The sequence below is a fragment of the Balaenoptera acutorostrata genome, chromosome 2 (assembly GCF_949987535.1).
Source record: "Balaenoptera acutorostrata chromosome 2, mBalAcu1.1, whole genome shotgun sequence".
NCBI classification, from domain to species: Eukaryota; Metazoa; Chordata; class Mammalia; order Artiodactyla; family Balaenopteridae; genus Balaenoptera; species Balaenoptera acutorostrata.
Window position 1 is genome coordinate 185,265,937 of NC_080065.1, and position 20,318 is coordinate 185,286,254.

Below are 20,318 nucleotides of genomic sequence, written 5' to 3' on the forward strand. Positions count from 1 at the left end.
TCTCTCACCCTAGTCCTGGCCTTGTTTATAAATTCACGAAATCTGCCCTGAGCCATTTAGTGGATGGGAAAACTGAGGCCCTGCAGGTTTGTTTGTTGTTGTTGTTCTTTTAATTAATTTTTATTGGAGTATAGTTGCTTTACATCCTGCAGATTGTTCCCCAGGTAATATGAGGATCATAGTGCCTGCCCGGTCACCTCACTGGCTGCAGGAAGTACAGGGTCCAGCAGGGCTGGCATGATCTCTTGTGGGGGCCACAGGGGAGAAGCACTGAAATGTTCCCATGATGCCCCAGAGTCCTCGTCACAAAAGTCCGAACTCTTCCCACAGACCCATCCCTCACCCCTCATCTTTCCGGTCTCTCATCCTTTACAGGTGGCGAGCTGACGTCCCCATCCCAAAAAAGGCACACTGTTGGGGAATGCGGAATCCACTTCTTTATTGCAGGAAGACTATTTGTAGAGCGAATGCTACACAGACCCCACAGCGGGGGGGCGGGGGGCACCCACATGCGGGAGGTGAGGGGGCAGGGGCGGGGACAGCAAGCATGGCCTGGCACGGTCCCCAGACCCAGGGGTGCCGAGGCAGGATGGGCCAGCAGCTGGGGCAGGCTCTGGCCCCCTCCTGCTGGAGAACCCCAGGGTCGGGGCAGGGCCTGGGGCAGAAGAGGCCTGGAGGCAGGCAGAGCCCCAGGGAGATTGTGCTATCAGGGTGTGTCCCTGAGAAAGGGCCGCAGACCCCTGCGCAGCCCCACTTTCTCCGGCACCTTCAAGTGGGAGGGGTCAACACCAGCTGCTGGTGGGCCCTGGACCCGCCACAGGACAGGGGTGTTCCGCTGTGCTCAGACAGGATGCTGCCTTTTCTTCCATGGGCCTGTCCACGCGCCGGGCGGTGACACACACGTGCACACACACACAGTCTCTCCTTCTCACAGTGGGCCCAGTAAATATTTGCGGAGTGAACAGCCATACAGATGCAGAAGGAGAAAAACACACTGCTACCAAGATGGACACAAACAGTCCCTCTTACCCACGTACAGTCCACATGGTCACATGACCTCTCTTTTGCAGGTGCACACGCACACGTACACACACACGTGCCGCTTCCTTGCACCTAATGACACCAGCGCTGTGAGTGGCCCCAGGGAGAGGCCCAGGAGGCAGGGAGCTGAGGGCAGCTCCAGCCACGGCCAGCAGGCAGCTGAGACCCTCAGTCCTGAGACCACAGGCAACTGAATGCTGCCCAGGAGCACATGAGCTGGATGTGGATCTGTCCCTGGTCACGCCTTTGGATGAGACCACAGCCCAGCTGGCCTCACGCTGAGACCACAAATGTGTGCTGTTGCAAGTTGCTGAGTTTGCGCTCATGTGTTCCCCAGCAACGGCTGATGGATACAGATGTTGGGCTGAGAGCCCCCCTTACGACAGAGTACAGCAGGCGTGGTGCTCCTCAGACAGTCAGGACAAACAGGTCCACAGATGCTCTCTGCTAAATCCCGTAACCCACTCCCGAAAACGCAGCTGCACACGGTCACACTCTTGCAGGTGCCAAGGCTCACACATCACAGGTGTCTAGTCCTCCTGGCAACCACGCGACCCACCCCTGCATATGCATACACCCTACACTGGGATCACACGACAGACCATCACACACACAGGAGCCCCGCACACACGCTTAGACACAAGCCATCTGCCCAGCACACCAAGGGGCCCAATGCATCATCCCATGGGTGTCCCCCACCCCACCCCAGGCCTACAGGTCACCTTCATACTGTCCGACATGGCCTCACTGGGTCCCATGAGTGTGGTGTCATCTAGACACTCACAAAAACAGAATCTCACGGTGGTGGTGGGCACACCCTGACTTCAGGACCCACGCCTTCCTGGGTGCCCCCCCCGGGGGGCCCCATAGGTGGGAGGAATTGGGCTGGGCAGAGCTCTGCGTCCAGCCCCTCAGATCCTGCCGATGCTGGGTCCAGATGCCTGCCCCTGGACGGGGCCCGGCAACCCCTCACCAACACCCCAGGTCCCCTGCCCTGGGCTCGGTGGCGACAAACTGTCTCGATCTCTGTCTGAGGGCTATGTCCGGGAAGGCCCTCCATATTAATTCCAGACAGTCCCCTGGAGTTGTGCCGTGGCCATCGGCCGGTCCCGGGCCTCCCCTGCCTGCACCCCAAGCCCAGGCGGGACGAGGAGTGAGATTCCGGGCTGGCGGGGCACTGCTGTGAGCCCTGTGGTTATTGCCTGGCAGCCTGAGACCCAGCCCGCAAGGCCCCCCACCAATCCGTGGGGACGGGGGTGAGAGGGGTGGTCTGGGACCTGGGGAGGGGGGCACAGGCCAGAGGTCATGAGGGATGGAAGGGGGTGAGGAGTGTATGTCAAACACCAAGTAGGAGAAAAGAAAATCTGAGGTCCATGTGCGTTTCAACTCCCTCCTCCCCGGCAAGGTCACAGTGATCTAATGTAGGGGCAGGGTGCAGGTCTGGCTGGGGGCACCCAGGGGGCAGTGTCAGAGGTGGGAGTCCTGGGAGACACGGAGATGGAGGAAAAACCGGCATCCTCAGTCCCTATGGGGACAGGCAGCTTCCCCCGTTTTCCCATGTGCAGATCAAGGGGGCCGCCTCCAGCGCTTGGCTTTGGGGGGGCGTACAGACAGGACGGTGGGCGGGGCAAAGAGGGAGGGGAAGGCAGAGTGACACGACAGAGCTGGGTTGGAGCCCCAGGTCTGCCACAGGCTCGGCAGGGCCTCAGTTTCCCCGCCGGAGATGTTGGAGAGAAAGAAGTGGAAGAGATGGTGGGGGAAGGGGAAAGAAGGAAGAGGAGGAGAAGGAGAGGGAATAGGAGGCGGGGGGGTGGGGTGGGGGGGGCGGCGGGGAGCGGGGGCACAGGACGTGGGGAGAGGCCTGGGGCCGGGACAGCAGGGCGCCGGCGGTGGGCGCTCTGGGCTCACATGAGGACGCATTTGCCCTTGATGCGGTCTGTCCTCTTCTGTTTGCTGGAGCGCTTGCCATCGATGTTCAGGCTCATGTTCCGGCGTGTCTCCAGCGTGAGCAGCTCCTGGAAGAGCTCCTTGACGTTGTAGTTCATCTTGGCCGATGTCTCCATGAAGGCGCACTTCCACTCCTGGGCCACGGCCTGGGCCTCGCGGGTGTCCACCTCCCGCTGGGTCTCATCGCACTTGTTGCCCACCAGCATGACGGGGATGTCCTCCACGCTGCCCTTGATCTGCACAATGAGCTTGTAGATGGGGCCCAGCTCCTCCAGCGACTGCTTGCTGGTGACCGAGAAGACCAGGATGAAGGCGTGGCCCTTGGAGATGGACAGCCGCTGCATGGCCGGGAACTGGTGGCTGCCCGTGGTGTCGGTGATCTGCAGCGTGCACACGCTCTTGTCGCAGCTGATGACCTGCCGGTAGGTGTCCTCGATGGTGGGGATGTAGGTGTCCCGGAACGTGCCCTTGACGAAGCGCAGCACTAGCGAGCTCTTGCCCACGCCGCCCGCCCCGAACACCACCACCCGGTAGTCATTGCTCTGTTCAGGCATCTTCCACGCGGGGGTGCGGGGTGGGGCCGGGAGGGCTCGCTTCGGCTGCTAGAACCCCAGACCGACCCTGCACAGAGAGGAGTGTCAGACAAGAGCGACCACCCACTTGGGAGGGGGCGGGAAGGGCGGCTTCTCAGAGGAGCGGCATTTCTCCTGCATCCCGGTTGATTTGGTTGACTCTGCCATTCTGCCCTGCACACAGGCTCAGAGCCAGACCCTCTGCCTGTCTGCTTCCCCTCAATGAAATCTGGGGCCTAAATTCCTTCCCCGGGGCGGGGGGGTGGTCTCTGGGCTGGAAGAGGCATGGAGATGCCAGCGTGGGGTGCACACCAACTGCTTTCTCCACCTGCATGCTCCCCCAGCCCCCAGGTGGCACTGGCTTTTCCCTGGCTTTGTGACCTGGGCAAGCTGCTTTGCCACCCTGAGCCTCAGGTTTCTCCTCTGCAAAATAAGTAAAGGGGTGCCTCTCTCCAGCCATCACAGGCTCCCTGCTCTCACCCCAGCCCAGGGGCTCCTCAACCTCATGGGAGCTGTGTGGTAGGGCATCTTTAAAATGCAGATTGCAAGGCCTCAGCCCTGGAAGAGGTGAATCATTTGCTTCAGGGCCACAGCCCTGGGAACTTGCATTTTAAAGCTCTTCTCCTCCCCTCATCCCATAACTGTGATCCTGGTGCTGGAGGTCCAAGAATTTGCAAATCATGAAGCGGGTTTCCCACAGCAGCCCAGGCTGTAGATGAGAAAAGTAAAACTTAGCCTAAAGAGAGAAAGCCTCGCTCCCTGAACTCCAAACCCAGACTACGGTCTGGCCTGCCCTGGCCTCCCGCTCAGGTCTGATGTGTCCGTAGGAACAGAACTCCCTGCGAGGGGGTCCTCTTCTCCCCTCTCCCCTACCCTGTGCTCAGAGAGGTCCAGTGACCTCGGGAGGTCACACAGCACAGCAATTCCTGAAATGATGGAGGTGGGAGAAGAACCGTGACCTGGGGGTGGGAAGGCAGGAAGCCTGTCTCCAAGCATCTGTGTTCTTACTTATAGAAACAGCAGAGACCCCTTCCCTGCCTCCTTCTCAGCCATCTCTGAGGGTCCCTCAACATGGGGCGGGGTCTACAATGGGATAGAGAAGATATGGCAAGATTGCACCCAGGCCATGCTACTTCCCTCAGGTGTGTGTGTGGTGGGCGGGAGCGGGGGGGGGGAGCAGGGAGCAAGACCCAATGGTGTGAAAGACCCTGGCGGTGAAAACCCGGGCAAGTAAATTGATGTTCCCGAGCCTCGATGTTCTCATCTGTGAAATGTGAGCAGTCTCAGTGCCCACTCCACGGAACTGCTGGGACAAGCAGTGCCACGAGCTGGATAAAGCCCTTGGCCAGGTGCCTGGCACACAGAGCCCTCAGTAAAGATGGACGGACATGGTTATCAATCACAAGGGCCCAGGGTGTAAAGCACTCGGCTGGTCGTGGGTTGGGAAGGCACATTCTCAACGATCAAAAGTACCAGGTTTGTCAGAAAAAGACATACGGAGAAGGTAACAGCCGACACGTACCTCACAAATTACGTGCCAGGCAAACTTGTAGGAGCTTTAGCGGTTCTAACTCGTGGGGGACTGTTTTTAGTCATCTCGGTGACATGCATAGCACTGTGGGGGGGGGGGGCTGGCAGGGCTGCCAGCCTGCTCTGCAGTCACTACCTCTCCTGGGTGGGCACCCCAAGAAGTGGGCTCATCAGCATGCAGCCAGGCACCGCCACAACTGGCCGAGGGACCTGGGGTGGCCGGTGACCGTCCGTTCTGCCACCCCAGACCCAGCCCTTGCCTCGCTCTGGGTGCAGACCCCCTGGCAGTGCTCCAGGCCTGTCAGCAGCGGTGTCCTCCGGGAGGGGCCCGCCGGGGCCTGGGGTCCCTGACTAGGAGCCCCATTCAGTAACCCGCAGACCCGCGCCAGGAACCCACCTGGTGACATTTGAAAACCACCCGCACCGCCCATGGGCTGGGGTTGGGGGGAGGGGCTGTGGGCACCCAGGCGCACAAGGGGGAGGCACGGGCTCAAGGTCACAGCAGAGAGGTGGCAGAGCAGAGCAGGATTTGAACCCGGCCCCGGCTGGCTACACAGCCTGGGGTCCTTCCCCTGTGCAAGGCAGCCCACCCTGAGGCTCCCGGGCCAGGGGAAGCTGCCCGGTCCTGGGTCCCCGGAGCTCGCCCACTGCTACTGGGAGGTTGGAGCGACCTCAGGTGCAAGAAAGCAGGCCCCAACCCAGGGGAGGGCCTGGGGGCTCGGGCTGCCTGCCCCAAGGGGGTCTGACATAGGGACTACCTGACCAGTGAGGGGTTTGAGGAGAGGGGGCCCCCCTGGGCCCGAGGAGGACCTAAGTGGTGGGGGAGGGCCGTCCACCAGAGGAGGGGCTCCTGGATGAGGGCCTCGGCTGGGAGAGGGAGCAGGAGGGCTGAACGGGGCGGCGGTGCGGGGAGACGGGCTCGGGGCCCACTCGATTCCTCCTGGAGGGGCCCTGACAGCGGGACCCAGGGGGGCTCCTGTGGGCCGGAGGAGGGGCTGGCTCTGCCGAAAGGCTGCCCGTCAGTACCGTGGGGGAGGGGTGATGCCGGGAGGGAGCTGTCCAAGGTGGGCGCGGAGGGCGGCCCGGCCGGGGCCCAGCCGGACCGGGGAGGGGGGTCCGGTGGAGGGCCCGGCCCCGCGGCCGGGGAGGGTGGGGCTCGGACAAAGGAGGGCGCGCGGGGAGAGAACCTGCGGGCCTCGCGGGGGGACGCAGCGGGCCCCGGTCCCCCGCCCCGGCCGCCTACCTGGGCGCTCGTCCCTGCGGCGCCGCCGCGGCTGCTGCTGGCCGTCTCCGTGTCCGCTCGGGCGCCGCCGCCCCCCGCACGCCCGAGCTGCCGCCGCCGCGCCCGCGCCCGTCCCCGCCCGTCCCCGCCCGCCGCCGGGCGCCGCGCTCCGCCCCTCCCCCCGGCCCCGCGCCCCCGGACAAGGTCACCGCCGCCCCGCGCCCCGCCGCGCGCGCAGCACCCCCCGGACCCCCATCTGGACCCCCGCCCCGCGCCCCCGCCCGGTGAACACCGGCTCCTGCCGGGGACGCCATAGGGGTGGGGTCTGCTTCCCCGGGAGGAAGCTGGCGCACCCCAGGGCCACCCAGCAGCCGGCCGCTGGGCAAGATGGGGGCAGAGCCGAGGTCACCCAGGAGCAAAGACAAGGGCCCAGTTGGCAGAACTGCAGACAAGGGGCCTGGGGGAACAGAACGGGACATCCTTGGGCTGGTGGGGGTGAGGGTCCAGGGCAGGGTCCCCCAGCGGGGGGCGGGCATTGATGGAATGAATAATCAATCAATCAATAGATGTATGAGAAGGCAGAGGTGGCCCAAGGGGGCTCGGGGCAGTGGGGACGTACCTGGAGACTAGTCCCCATCCCGGGGGATTTGTCCTGGCAGGGTGGGACTTGGTGTGGGTTGGTGCCCCTAAGGGCAGGCCACCAAGGCAGAGATGGCAATTCGGCCCTTGAGTTGGGGGCAGGGGTGGGGTGGGAGGGCAGTTGCTTTTGAAGCTGGGGGTGAACAAAGGGAGCCAAGGGGAATGGATTTGCAGTTTTCTGGTAGGAAAATGTTATCTTCATCAAATAGAAGTTGTCTCTGAGAATAAACATTTGCCTTTGGGAAGCATCTGTGTGGTTGACATCTGTGTGTCCACGTTTAAGCCAACAGGGTACCATCACCCCTCCCTCCTGAAGACTGGGAGGGTGGAGACTCATCTCAGAGAAGACTGGGTTTTGGGAAACAGCAACTGAACCAGGCAGGGGTGGGTGTGAGAACGCCCCAGGGCCCAAGCCTGTTAGAAGCAGGCACCCCTCGATGGGTAGGCTGACACTAAGGGTCCCACAAGGAGGGACTTTCTGGGGTCAGAGCAGTCGGAGGGTGAAAGAGGCTCTTTGTAGGGTGGTGAGCTCCCCATCATGAGGTATGTGAGCAGATGGTCGGCTGGAGCCCAAGGGCTCCTGTGGCTCTTGGCTCCTTGATTTTTGCTGACCCAACTTGTCTGTGGCTCTGGCTGAGCCAGACCCTTCCTGCTCCCTTGGAGAGGTGGGCACTGCCCCCAAGACCATCTGGTTCCCCCAGAGGCTGGGCCTCTGAGGTTCGTCCTGCTTTGGGGGCTTGAAAGGCCCCATTTCTCCCTGATTCAGCTCCTCCACTGCACCTCCCGGCCTCTAGCACCTGGACCATCCCACCCGCCTCCTTCCTGGCCTCCCAGGACAGCCCCCTCCAGCCCTCCTTCTACCCTGGCCTTCACCGCACAGACTCCCCTGCTCTCATGCCACCCGTGGCTTCCTTCACTTCCAGGTCAAGGTCCAGCTTCTCAGCCTGGCGTTCAAGCTCCTCCCGACCTGACCCAAGCTCCCCTCCAGTTCCCCATCCAACCCCGGCTGCCTGGAGCTGCTCCCCGGGCACACCCCACTCCTGCCCTGTCCTAGGCCATGTGGGGCACCACAGAGGGTGGCCTGGCCCCAGCCCCACATCTCCAAGTGCTCTCAGCCAGCGATGGAGACAGCCCCGTGGATCTCCGCATCCCGGCCAAGCGCTCCTCTGAGCCTCAGTCTCCCCATCTGTGAATGAGGATCACCATTGTCTTGCCTCCCAGGGTTGCTGGGAGCGATCGATCGATCGGGCATGACGTCCACCCTCCTGGGGCTGCCGGGCACACAGGCGCTCAGAGATGACAGCCCCGCTCCCTCCCGCTCCGACTGCCTGCCTGCTTACGTCTCTGAGTGACCAGGGACACTGGGCCAGGCCTCCAGCCTTGGGCCGGCCCTCTGCTTCTCCAGGCACCAGCCCAGGCCGGGGCAGGCTGACTCATGCCTAGGAGCGTGGGCATGCTCCACTCTGCGGCTGTTATTTATAGCTCCCAGGCCAGGCTCCCAGCCGGATGAGCCAGGAGAGGACAGGCCCCAGAGTCTCCCCCTCGCTCTCCGGGGCACAGGGCTCAATGCCCACCTGAGCACCCCAAACTAGGACGGCAGTCCCCCCTTTCCCACGGCCAGCCAGGAGAGCCCTGGTCTTCATGCGCCAGTGCAGGAGAGGGTTGGGTTTTATCAGCTCAGAGAAGGGGATCAGCTCCCCTGGGGTGGCCCAGCTGGGAAGAGGCCGGGCTGGGACTGGAGCTCGGGTCCATCAGGCTCTGAAGCCACAAGCCAGCCTTTCTGCTGTCCCAGACTGTCTGGGGGCCTGGCCCAGGGATGCACACCTGGCCTTTGGCTGTCCTCGATCAGCAGAAGTCCTCTCAAATGTAAAGGGACAGCCACTCACCTGAGAGGTCCCTGCTCCTAGCCTGGCCTTGCAGCCTATTGGCCTCCTGCCAGCTGCTCCAGGCGGGGGCCGCTCTCCAGACCCACCGTGCAGGGAGGAAGGTGGCCGGGTCTCATGCTCTGCTCTTTCTGTGCTCCCAGGATTAATACAATTATGTGGGCGAAGCTGAGGCTGGGTGCCACGGCCTCTCACCGATGCTGTTTGGCCCTCAGAGGTTTTTTATTTGTTTTTAACTTTGGTGTCAACATTTAAAAATAAGAAGGTCATTTGTCAAAACACAGTTTGCCTTAAAAAATGAATGGGCTGGTGTCTCGTGCCCAAATTCTGCCCACCAGCTCCTGTAGGAGCTGGACCCCAGCCCCTGGTGGAAGATGCTGGTCCCTCACTGAAGCCACCTGCCTAGTCCCTGGGAGTGGCCTGAGGGGCTCTTCCACATACGGGGCTGTGTTGTCATCAACACCTCCAAGGAGCGGGGTCACTGGAGCCTAAGCCATTAGCAGGATGAACCCCTGCCACACTTGCATCCTTTAACAGAGAGCCGGACAGCTTTGATCAGTCAGAGAAAAGGACCACGACATGCAGGGAGACCTCAGGACCTTTGCACAGGCCACTTCCTCTGCCAGAAAAGCTCTTCACCCATCTTCTGACTCCAGTGAGGCCCTCAGAGATTCCCCCCCCTCCGCCGACCACACTGCTAAAATAGTCTTTGTCTCCCTTCGTGGCTCTCCCTCCACCTTGCTTATCTTCAGGGCACTTACCACCTTTTGTGTCCATCTATCATCTGTCTCCCTTGCTAGAATGTGAGCTGCCTTGGGTTCTGGGACAGTGGGTCTCCCCTGGGGGTGATTCTGCCCCCAGGGGACCCTGGGCGATGTCTGGGGACATTTGTGGTTGTCATGACCAGGGTGGGCTCCTGGCATTGAGTGGGTGGGGCCAGGGAGGCTGCTCCACACCCCAGGGCATCCAGGATGGCCCCCCAGAGGATGACCCAGCACCACGTCAGCAGTGCTGGGGAGACCCTGGGGTAGGGCAATGGACCTCAAACGTGTCCCCAGACCAGCATCCCCTGGGAGCTTGGCAGAAATGCAAAATCTGGGAATTCCCTGGCAGTCCAGTGGTTAGGACGCCGGCTTTCACTGCTATGGACCCAGGTTCGATCCCTGGTCGAGGAACTAAGATCCCACAAGCCGTGTGGCGCAGCCAAAAAAAAAAAAAGAAAAGAGAAAGAAATGCAAAATCTCTGGCCCTGCCCCAGCCAAGACTAGCTCAGCAGGAGGCCCAGCCGGTCTCTCAAAGGAGAGGGCATGTGAACCGTGGCGGCCTTTTCTTTTGCTTTAAACGCAGCACCTCAGCTGTGCCTCGCAGGCACTGAGTCAGGGGGCTCTAAACGGCCCACCTGCCCATCTCGGCTCTCTCCTGCCAGGCTGGGCACACAGCAATCACTTGGGCCCTCGGCCAGAACACTGCGGTCTGCCAGGTCAGCTGTTCTTGCCCCAGGAGCTGCAGAGGCCTGGAGGGTGTCAGGGGCGGGGAGGGACGGGGTCTCCCTTCTGCAGCCCAATCTGGCCTCAGCCAACTGACAGCCAGGAGAAGAGTTCTAGGGTCTTCCCAGAACTACCCCAAGCCCTGCAGCAGCGCCCTTCTGCCCTCAGGAGTCCCAGCCCAGTCCCAGCCTGCAGGAGGCTCTCAAAAGGTCAGGTGGGTCGGTCACTGGCTCTGTACCAAAGCTGACAGACAGCTCAGGGTGGACACGGCCTGGGACAGGTGGGCTGCATGACCCTCTCTTCCTGGCAAGGCTGAGGGTTCAGACCTGGTGGTCAGGGCAGGCCTGGAGGCGCTGCATGCAGGGACACAGCATCCCGTCCGATGCCTGTGTTTCGGGGCCCAGAAGATGCAGACTGGCTGGCAACCGGCACCCCCCTCCCCGGCTCCACACTAATAACTTCTCCCTCAGAAACGCAAACAGCAGACAACAGAAGCCGCAACACACTGTTATTACGCTTGATTCAGTCCGCGAGGCCTGGGTGCTGCCTCCTAACTTTCTACTCTTTTGTCTCCAGGTCAGGGAGGGGGACCCGGCTGACTGCATCCAGCTGTCGCCGGCACTGGGAGCCCCAACTCCACTCGGCTCGGGGGCGGCGGGGCCGGTGAGGGTGACGCTGTACCAAGGACCAGAGCTGAGTCCTGGCTCAACCCTCCTGCTTGCTGAGCCCCCGTATTGGGCCCCCATAATCGTGCTGCCAAGAGCCTGCCTGGTCGCAGCCAAGCGGCTAGGGGTGGCCTTGACCCAGCCAGGCACATCCGGATAAAGGTGGTGCCTGGTGTTTTGTGCTGGGAGTTTTGTTTCTTTAAACAGAAAGGCGTTTGTGCTACTTGGGAACGCTCGTGTCCAAGTGAAGGTGGCTGTGCCTGGTTGTCACCAAGTGATACACAGGTCACTAGCAGGCGTGTGCCCCCCTCTCCTCCATGAGACACGCACACAGATCTCAAAGCGACACGCCCTTGATGGCGCAAAGTTGCACAGAGATGAATGAAGGCTTTCATGGCCGATGTCCAGTTCCATGTCAGGGCTGGTCCAGGGCCCCAGGTGGTGGGCGACCGACCCACAGGCTTCTTCAGCCAAAGCTGTCACCACGTGGCACCTGTCGTGTCAGAGCGGCTGTGGGGGAGATGGAGCCGCTGAGTTGGCCTAGACGAGAAGACCCTGGTCTAGGCTGGACATGGCCACCATGAGCTGGGGGACCTCAGGAGCAAGGTCGGCCTTTCCAGGGCCCCCATCAGATGGGACGACCATTTTTCTTCTTACCTCAGCTTTCAACTTTGATCCTTGGCCAAAGCAGGGAAAGCTGACCAGAACCAACCAAGTGACACCATCATCCCTGTGGCCCCGGGAAGCAGACCCCAGGGCTGACCCTGGCCCCTCCAACCACAGCAGACAGGAGGGGTGGCATTGGGGGGGCAGCCTGTATCCTCTCCTACAACACACAGCACCCTCCAAACTTCTTGGGGTCCCAGCACCCCTGGGGGGCCTGGAAGTAGTTTTGCTGGGTCTGGCAGGACCCTAGAGAGAGACCAGAGCCTGGCAGACGGAGGCTGGGCAGGCTGGGGATCCGAGGATGCCAGGGACCGGGGTGGCGGTGTCTGAGGGGCGGGTGGGGGCCCCCGGGGTTTCCCCCCTCACTGGCGTGGCAGCGCCCTTCCTGGTCTGGAAGCTGGCTTAGAGTGAGGGGGGATGATGTGACCCTGAAGGCTCCAGTGCAGGGAAGGGAAGGGGAAATGGAACTGAGGGGTGGAGGGGCTTGTGGTGTCCCCAGGCATCCCAGGAAGCTGATGGCTGGTGGGAGGGCAGGGACCCTGCTGTGCATGTGCTTTAGGTAACGGAGGGGAAGGCGTATGGAGGGGGGGAAGCCTGGAGCAGGCTGTTCTGCACCCATGGGGGGGTTTCCTACTGGATTCAGGGGGACGGGGCCCCTGGGGGCCCCTGCCCAGCCCCGTCCCATGGGCCACACCCTTCTGAAGGCAGGCTCTGGAATCTGGCAACTCCATGACATCCCGCCCACCCGGGGCGAAGGTGGAGTGAAGTAGGGGCAGGGGTCACCAGCAAGGGTGGGTTTAGGACAAGGTGGAGGTGATGGTCCCACGCCCACAGGGGTCACTTTCCCAGCATGGGGACAGGGTCAGGCCATGCGGGATTCAGACGTGGGTCCTGGCAAAAGCCAGACAGAAGTTCCTGGAAATGGGCCCAATACTTCCAGCAGCGGTGGGGTGGGCGCCCAACAGAGTGGAAGTGGGGGGCCTTGGACACACGGCCCTGCCCCCTCAGAGCCATATCGACACCAAATGAGGCTGGGGCCGTGGAGGAGGTTATGTGCTCTCCTGCCCGCAGAGCTGGGCAATTGGCAGCAGGCCAGCACCTGGGACGCCCCCTGGGACAAGCAAGTAGCTGCTCCTGGAACACCACCGGGCCGGAGTGACCGGCTGGAGGCCCCACCGCACCCAGGGCCACGGGGCAGAGGGGCCTATCCTCGCCGGGAAGCTGTGACGGCCCCACTGCCACAGCTGGTCTCCCCAGTGTGGGTCTGGGCAGCGACCGTGAGTGAGGGGAAGGAAATCAGAGGTTCTAGGAAGGAGCCTGGGCCTCATGGCCGAGTGGACAAGTGAGAAGACAGGAAGGGTGTAAGTAATGGGATGGAGCTGGGGAAGCCGAGGCCGCGCCTCCAGGCTTGGGGGCAGACACAGTCAAGTCCCCCCGGAAGGGCCCTCAGCCCTGGCTCAGCCGGGAGCAGGAGCCGGTTGCCATGACTACACTAACAGAGCTTGCTGCCACGGAGGGGAGGGTTCGCGCCAGCCCCACGGGGCTGTTAGGCTCCTGCGCTCCCCGAGGGGGGTCCTAGCTTCATTTGTGTCTGGCGGGGGGAGCTGAGTCACATGGCCCCTGACCCTGGCCTGTGGGAGTCGTCCTGTTCTGGAGACCCTGTGGCCAAGCCGCCCCAGGCCTGCCCGCACTCTCTGCAGCCCTGGGGCTCTGTTGCCTCGGGGAGCCGAGCAGCTCAGCCCGCCCCAGGACCCCAGCCCCTGGGGGCGGCCGCACCAGAAAGCAGGGAAGAAGAGGGCGGCTCCGAGATCCCTGGAACCTCCGTCTCCCCAGAAGCACAGCCTCAGGTGGCAGGAATCACAGCCCCATCACCCCCACTAACCGCGAACGAATGGAGGCTCCTGGCTGGCGGACTCCTTTCAGAAACCCCTCAGGGCATCACGTGACAGCGACTGGACCCTCTGCTCACCCTGGGGACATGCCCGCCACGTGCTGCAGGGCTCCAGGGAAGGCGTGGGGGGTGGCTACGGAGTTGGCACTGTAGCCAGGGCTGCGGTGGACAGAGGCTGGCCTCTCCCGCACTCGTCCACAGCCGGCGGTGCTTAGGGGTGGGGAGGGTCTGGGTCTGACCCCACCTGGACGCCCGGGGCCACCTCCCCTGCGAGTCACCAGACCCCCACGCCTGCGGATGACATGGCCACACAGCTTTGGTGAATACTTTTAAGAGAAGAATTTGTAAAAGTAGTAGCGGTGCCCCAAGGCTCGGGGTGTAGAATCTGGGGCTCAGTGCAGTCCCGGGTGGCCCCTCTGCGCAGGTGCAGCCCGGGAGCTGAGCTTGGACCCTCGGGAGAGGCGAGGCTCCGGCTGGGTGGGGGCGGGGCGGGCACCCGGCGCGGGATGGTCACCACTTGAGGAAGACCATGCCCGCCAGGACGGCGTAGCCCAGCACCAGGAAGAGGACCTTGAGCAGCCGGTCGCTCTTCTCCTCCAGCTCCTTGGCCAGGATCTCAAAGAAAGTGACGAAGAGGAAAGTACCACCTGCCAGGCCCTGCAGCAGCACGGAGGCCACGCTGCTGGGCACGCCCTGGGCACTCTCGATGCCCAGGCCGAGGCTGATGCCCAGGGGGATCATGGCGCTCACGGTGACGGCCAGCTTGGCAGCGTCCCTCAGGGCCATGGCGCTCCTGGCCATGCTGATGCCCAGGGCCACGGCCACCAGCGTCTCGTGGATGGCCACCCCCACAAACAGGCTGACCACCTTCTCCCCCTCCTCCTGCAGGCCCAGGGCCAGGCCCTCGAAGACCGAGTGGGCCGACAGGGCGAAGACCAGGCTGAGGAGCCGCAACGGGCTGGAGCGCGACAGCTCCTGGACACTCAGCCCGTGGCTATGCGCGTGGGCCTCCCCGTAGAGCGTGTGGCCCCGCGAGCCACCCATGAAGGGGCTCTCGTACTCTGAGTCGCTGCCCACGTCCGAGCTGGCGTTGAATGTCTCCAGGTCGATGAAGGCCGGCCTCTCCTTGCGGAAGGTCAGGACGAGCTGCTCCAGGAAGACGGTCATGAAGAAACCCAGCAGCATGATGGTCTCGGCCAGCGGGTAGTCGGTGCTGATGTGCCCAAGACTCAGGACTTTTTGGAGCTGGAGAAGAGGGCGCGAGAGGGGGAAAGACGGGGAGAGGTTCAGAGGCGCGACCGCCGAGACCCCCGCTGCCCACGCAACAGGTTCTTCAGACGTCACCTCTCAAGTAGCAGAAATACCCAAATCATACAGGTCTTAAAGAGGAGCGGTGGCTCATCCTTGATGTATTTAAAAATGAAGGGACTTCCTTGGTGGTCCAGTGGGTAAGACTCTGAGCTCCCAATGCAGGGGGCCTGGGTTCAATCCCTGGTTGGGGAACTAGATCCCACATGCATGCCGCAACTGAGAAGTCTGCATGCCACAACTAAGAAGTCTGCATGCCGCAACTAAGACCCAGCACAGTCAATAAATAAATAAATATTTAAATATAAAAACTCTATTAGAAAGGGACTAGGCCTCACGTCATGTCCACTATGTCAACCAATTTAAAAAGAGTGTAGTGGGCTGCATCATGACCCCTAAAAGATATGTCCACCAGGAATCTCAGAATGTGACCTTATTTGGAAGAAGGGTCTTTGCAGATATAACTGAGGTGTGATGGGCTGAATTGCGTCTCCCCAACGAAAGGAAATTTCTATATAAAAGTCTCCCAACCCCTAGTGCCACAAAACTAACCATACTTGGAGATAGGGTCTTTAAACAGGTGATTCAGTTAAAAGGAGGCTGTGAGGGTGGACTTAATCCACTAGGACTGCTGTCCTCACAGGAAGAGGAAGAGCCATCATGTGAAGAGACAGCAAGAGGTGGCCATCTACAAAGCAAGGAGAGAGGCCTCAGGAGGCCCAAACCCTGCCAGCACCTTGGTCTCGGACTTGCAGCCTCCAGCCCTGGGAGAGAATAAGTGTCTGCTGTTTAAGCCCCCTGTCTCTGGTCTTCTGTTATGGCCACCCCAGGAAATTCATTCATAAGATAAGGATCTTGAGATGACATCATCCTGCATAAGCATGATGTCCTTAATCCAATGACAGGAGTCCTTCCGAGACAGAAGAAGAGAGACACACAGGGAGAGGCCGTGTGACAACGGAGGCAGAGCTGGGGTGACGGAGCCACAAGGTAAGGGACCAAGGACCGCAGACGATCCCCACAAGCTGGGAGGGACACGGGATAGACCCTGTCTCACGGCCGGAGGACCCAGCCCACTGACACCTTGGTCTCGGACTTCCGGCCTCCAGACTGGGATATCAGCCAGGGCTTCTGGCCCTGATGCCTGCACGGGGCTGGCTTCCACACACCCGGAGGCTGTTTCCAGAGCCCCCCACCTCTCCACCCCCCTGGGTGAACGTGCTGAGAACGAGCATGAGGCTCGCCGGCACATCCAGCCATCCTCGTCAGATCCTTGAGTCAGCGCTGTCCCACAGAACGTTCCGGATGGCGGAAATGTCCTCTACCTGTGCTGTCTGATATGGAAGCCGCTAGCCTCGTGTGGCCCGTGAGGACTTGAAATGTGGCTGGTGCGGCTGAGGACTGGCACGCTGAAGTGGGTTTGATTTCAATTCACTGAAACCTGACCAGCCGGAATGGTGAGTGGCAGTCACACCAGACCGTGAGGCAGACACTCTGGCTGAGGCTGGCGGGCAGCCAGGAGGAGGGGCCTGGCCCACTGAGGCATGGGGAGCCTGGGGCAGGGGCGCAGCCCAGGAGTGGTTTGGGGAGGACAGTGAGAGGGCCCCGAGCACTGAAGGGGGATGGGGAGGGGCAAGGTCATTGCAGCAGTCCAGGCCAGAGGGGTGGCACTGCGGGAATGTGGAAAACGGCAGGGGGGGCGGGTGCAGAGGGTGTCAGAGAGGACTCCGATCTCATCCTCACCGACGCCAAGTGCACAAGTTTCCCGCGCTGTGTAACAGAGGAACGCAAGCTTAGCAGCATAATACACCTCCCAGCCCTCAACATCAGGAGTCCAGGCACAGGATGGGGCTTGTGGATAAAGCAAATGGCACAGTGTGGCCAGGGACTGAGGGTGGCTCCCAACCAACAGCCAGGGAGACACTGGGTCCTCAGTCTGACAGCCAGGAAGGAACTGAACCTGCCTTACAACCACATTGGCTCAGAGGCCAATCCACCCCCAGTCAAACCTTGAGATGAGACCACAGCCCACCGGATACCTTGATTGCAGCCTCATGAGAGCCGGCAGCAGAGGACCCAGCCAAGTGGTGCCCAGACTGCTGACCCACAGAAACTGTGTAGGAATAAACATGTGTTGTTTTAAGATGTTAAGTTTGTTATAATTTGTTACGCAGCAGTAGCTAACTGATACAGGAGTTGAAGAGAGGCCACAATCGCCAGCTTCAAGACAAAGTGCATGTGTCCGGGGCAGGTGGTCTGGTCAAGTAATGGCTGATGAGCCCACCAGCTGGGAACCCTAGGTGTAGTTCAAACCCCTTGTTTACCAGATAAGACCCAGAGAAGAGACGCAACCAACTCATGGTCACACAGCAAATTCATTTTCTACTTCCTGTTACCCTTATAGTGTCAAGGGCCCGAGCTTGGTATCAGGGTTGAAAAGCACCAGAGATGGGGAGGGGCAAGATGAGGGTAGGGGATTAAGAAGTACAAACTATTATGTACAAAATAAATAAGCTACAAAGATATACTGTACAGCACAGGGAATATAGCCAATAGTTTATAATAATATAAATGGAGTATAACCTTTAAAAATTGTGAATCACTATGTTGCACACCTGTAACGTATACAATATTGTACATCAACTATATCTCAATTAGGGAATTCCCTGGCTGTCCAGTGGTTAGGACTCTGTGCTTTCACTGCTGAGGGCCCAGGTTCAGTCCGTGGTCAGAGAACTAAGATCCTGCAAGCCACGCAGCACAGCCAAAAGAAAAAGAAAAACAAAAACACAACAACTATATCTCAATTACAAAAAAAAATAAAAGGAAAGAAAAAACAAAAGGCACCAGAGACGACTGGCCATAAGGTACCAAGGGCTGCTGCTACCACCCCAGGGAGCCTTACCTTTTCCCTCACAGCCGGCAGTAAAGCATTGAAGCACGTGGCCAGAAAGACCCCCCCTCCGAAGGTGTTGCAGAGTGAGAGGATCTTTTTCGAACGATGGGCCTTCTCAAAATCCGTCTCGATGATCTTCACGGGGAGCAGGGAGCCCAGCAGCATGAAGAAAAACACGCCCACCATGCAAAGGATTTTGGCTACCAACAACTTCACCATGGCGGCGGCCCGGGCTGCTCCGGTCACCGGTCACTGCAGGGCCAAACCATGTGTGGGTGCACACTCCCCTCCCACGATGCGCTACGGGGCCCAGCCACGCAGCCAGGGGCTCATGCCTCAGTCCAGCCACTGTGAATGTCAGGGGCAACCGCGTCAGCTGTTGGATTGGTTATCTGACCAGCTAGAGCAACCAAGCCCATCACCCCCAGTACTTCACCCCATTCCAGGCCTAGCACAGGTCCCTGTCTCTTGCAGAAAATTCTCCACGGCTGCACTGTCCAACACGGCAGTCGCTAGCCGCGTGTGTCTGTGTAAGTTAATTAAAATTAAATAAAATGTAGGCAATTCCCTGGTGGTCCAGTGGTTAGGACTCTGCGCTTCCACTGCGGGGGGCACGGGTTCGATCCCTGGTTGGGGAACTAAGATCCTGTATGTGGCGCGGCCAAAAAAATTTATTTTAATTTAAAAAAATTTATATAAAATGTAGAATTCAGCTCCTCAGTTGCGCTACCCACATTTCAAGTGTTCCATAGCCACTTGAGTCTAGCAGCTGCCGCACTGGACAGCACAGACAGAGAACATTTCCATTGTTGCAGAATGTTCTGGGTCCCACCGCCCTTACATAAAATCCAAAGGCTTTACCCTGAGGCAAAGGCTCTGCACCATCAGCTCGGGCTCCACCTCCCCGTTCCCGTTCCCGCCTCAGGGCCTTTGCACCTGTTGTTCTCTTGGCCTGGACCACTTCTCTCCCCTGACCTTCCAAAGATGCTTGTCTTTCAGTCCCTCAGGAGGGCTTCCCCCTGCCCTAAATGGCATCCTTTGTACCCACCGCAAGGCCTGGCGCAGAACAGATGCTCAGTAACCGCTGGCTGAACAAACGGATGAGCTGAAGCATGTGGACCGCTTTACGGGGACTCAATGAGCCAAAGTAAAGCAGATCTCGCCCTAGATAGACCCGAAAATGTTACCATTAGAATGAGGGACCGCGGCTGCTCCCCTGTCCTTAGGCTTTCTCCCCAACCTCCCAATTCTCACTGCCCGCGTCCCCATGTCAGCTCAGATGCCACCAGTGGTGAGGGGTCTCCTACCCCGTTCCATGGTATCATTGGAGCTACAGGGAACTACATAATTTAAAGTCCCTGAATGTCATCATTCGCCCTGGGCTGCGACTTCCACGGGAGCAGGGAGTGTGTCTTCCTCAGCCCAGAGCCAGGTACAGTAGGCGCCCAATAAATACCTGCCGAGTGTCGGGATGCCCCAGTCTGTGGAGTGGGGGTGAGGGTGGCCTGGACGCCCTCAAACCGGGGGCTGAAGAGGCTGGGCAGCGGGGACGGGCTCATTCATTCATCCTTTCACTCAGCACTTATTGAGCGCCTTCTGTGTGTCCAGCGCTGCACTGGGCGCCCCGCTCGAGAGGGGACAAGTCGCGCTCCGCTGGCGGAGCCGGACGCAAATCACACAGATCGCCAGTAAAGGCGGGGCCTCGGCTAACAGGCGGCAGAGCCCGCCAGGCCACGGGCCGCCCCCGCCCCCAGCCCCGCCCAGGCCCGGCCCACACGTACCTCCGCCGGGTCCTCGCCCGCCCGCCGGAGCCGCCCGCCGGAGCCGCCCGCCGCTCAACCGCCACGCCGTGTCGACCCCACTGCAGCGTTCCCGGTCTAGCCCCGGCTCGGCGCGCAGCTGCCCACGCCCCGCCCACGCCCCTGCCCATTGGCCGCCCCAAGCGCAGCGGGCCAAGTTCTCCATGCCATTGGCTATTACGGCTGCCACTCACCCCGCGACTCCACCTCGCCTACCGGCAAGGGAAAGTAGTTTCCTCCCGCAGAGCGGCGGGTACAGGCACCGGGCGGCTCCGGCGGGAAACTCCGACCCTAGAGGAATGGTTCCGTCAGCGTCTGGTTTCCAGAGCTGTCCAGGGGTTCCAGGTGCTGAATCCCGTTCGGATCGAGGTTTGGCCATTGTCAGAAAACGATTTGCTACGGGTGACTGTCTCTCTCGGAGCGTCCTCGCTGCTGATGCCCTTCCCGTCGGTTTAAGATGCAGATTTATCCGTTCAACATCTCTGCCTCCTATGTACCAGGACCTTTTCTAGGAGAACATCTGTCAACAAAACAAGGATCTCTCCCCTTTTGGAGCTTACGTTCTAGGAGAAGACAGAAAATCGACAAACATAATAAGTAATAAAATTATGTCAGAAGGTGACAAGCGCTCTGGAATAATAGAGCCCAGTAAGGGTTATCAGGGTGCTGGGAGGTGGCTTGGGATGAACACACACACACTACTATACATAAGATAGATTACCAATAAGGACCTACTGTATAGCACAGAGAACTCTACTCAATATTCTGTGAT

At 60.4% G+C, this 20,318-nt stretch overlaps 2 protein-coding genes across 5 annotated transcripts; both read right to left on the reverse strand.

Annotated features, from left to right (window-relative positions):
• Window positions 1-475: 475 nt before the first annotated feature.
• On the reverse strand, window positions 476-6,410 carry DIRAS1 (DIRAS family GTPase 1). The gene is made up of 2 exons (XM_057540978.1): window positions 6,334-6,410; window positions 476-3,609 (listed from the first exon to the last, which is right to left on the reverse strand). The coding sequence occupies exon 2, from the start codon at window positions 3,540-3,542 to the stop codon at window positions 2,946-2,948; it is 597 nt and encodes a 198-aa protein (XP_057396961.1). The 5' UTR covers window positions 3,543-3,609; window positions 6,334-6,410; the 3' UTR covers window positions 476-2,945.
• Window positions 6,411-10,606: 4,196 nt separating this feature from the next.
• SLC39A3 (solute carrier family 39 member 3) lies at window positions 10,607-19,627 on the reverse strand. Of its 4 annotated transcripts, XM_057541700.1 has the most exons (4): window positions 19,529-19,551; window positions 18,796-18,911; window positions 17,757-18,095; window positions 10,800-14,788 (listed from the first exon to the last, which is right to left on the reverse strand). In XM_057541700.1, the coding sequence occupies exons 3-4, from the start codon at window positions 17,964-17,966 to the stop codon at window positions 14,054-14,056; spliced, it is 945 nt and encodes a 314-aa protein (XP_057397683.1). In that variant the 5' UTR covers window positions 17,967-18,095; window positions 18,796-18,911; window positions 19,529-19,551; the 3' UTR covers window positions 10,800-14,053. The 4 variants fall into 4 exon arrangements, with proteins under 4 accessions (XP_057397682.1, XP_057397684.1, XP_007176667.1 ...); XM_057541699.1 differs by lacking the exons at window positions 17,757-18,095; window positions 19,529-19,551 and adding an exon at window positions 19,204-19,394 and having other exon boundaries at window positions 10,607-14,788; XM_057541701.1 differs by lacking the exon at window positions 18,796-18,911 and having other exon boundaries at window positions 10,799-14,788; window positions 17,757-17,999; window positions 19,529-19,627.
• Between the last annotated feature and the right edge of the window lie 691 nt (window positions 19,628-20,318).

Bases quoted from the DNA above. Each gene is read 5' to 3' on its own strand.
- DIRAS1 (XM_057540978.1), bottom strand. From the start codon at position 3,542: ATGCCTGAACAGAGCAATGACTACCGGGTGGTGGTGTTCGGGGCGGGC.
- SLC39A3 (XM_057541699.1), bottom strand. From the start codon at position 19,306: ATGAGCCCGTCCCCGCTGCCCAGCCTCTTCAGCCCCCGGTTTGAGGGC. The intron at 18,912-19,203 runs GTATTTATTGGG...GGGTCTATCTAG, and splicing joins GGCATCCCGACACTCGGCAG to GGCGAGATCTGCTTTACTTT. The intron at 14,789-18,795 runs GTGGGTACAAAG...CCTCTTCTCCAG, and splicing joins GTTCTGCGCCAGGCCTTGCG to CTCCAAAAAGTCCTGAGTCT.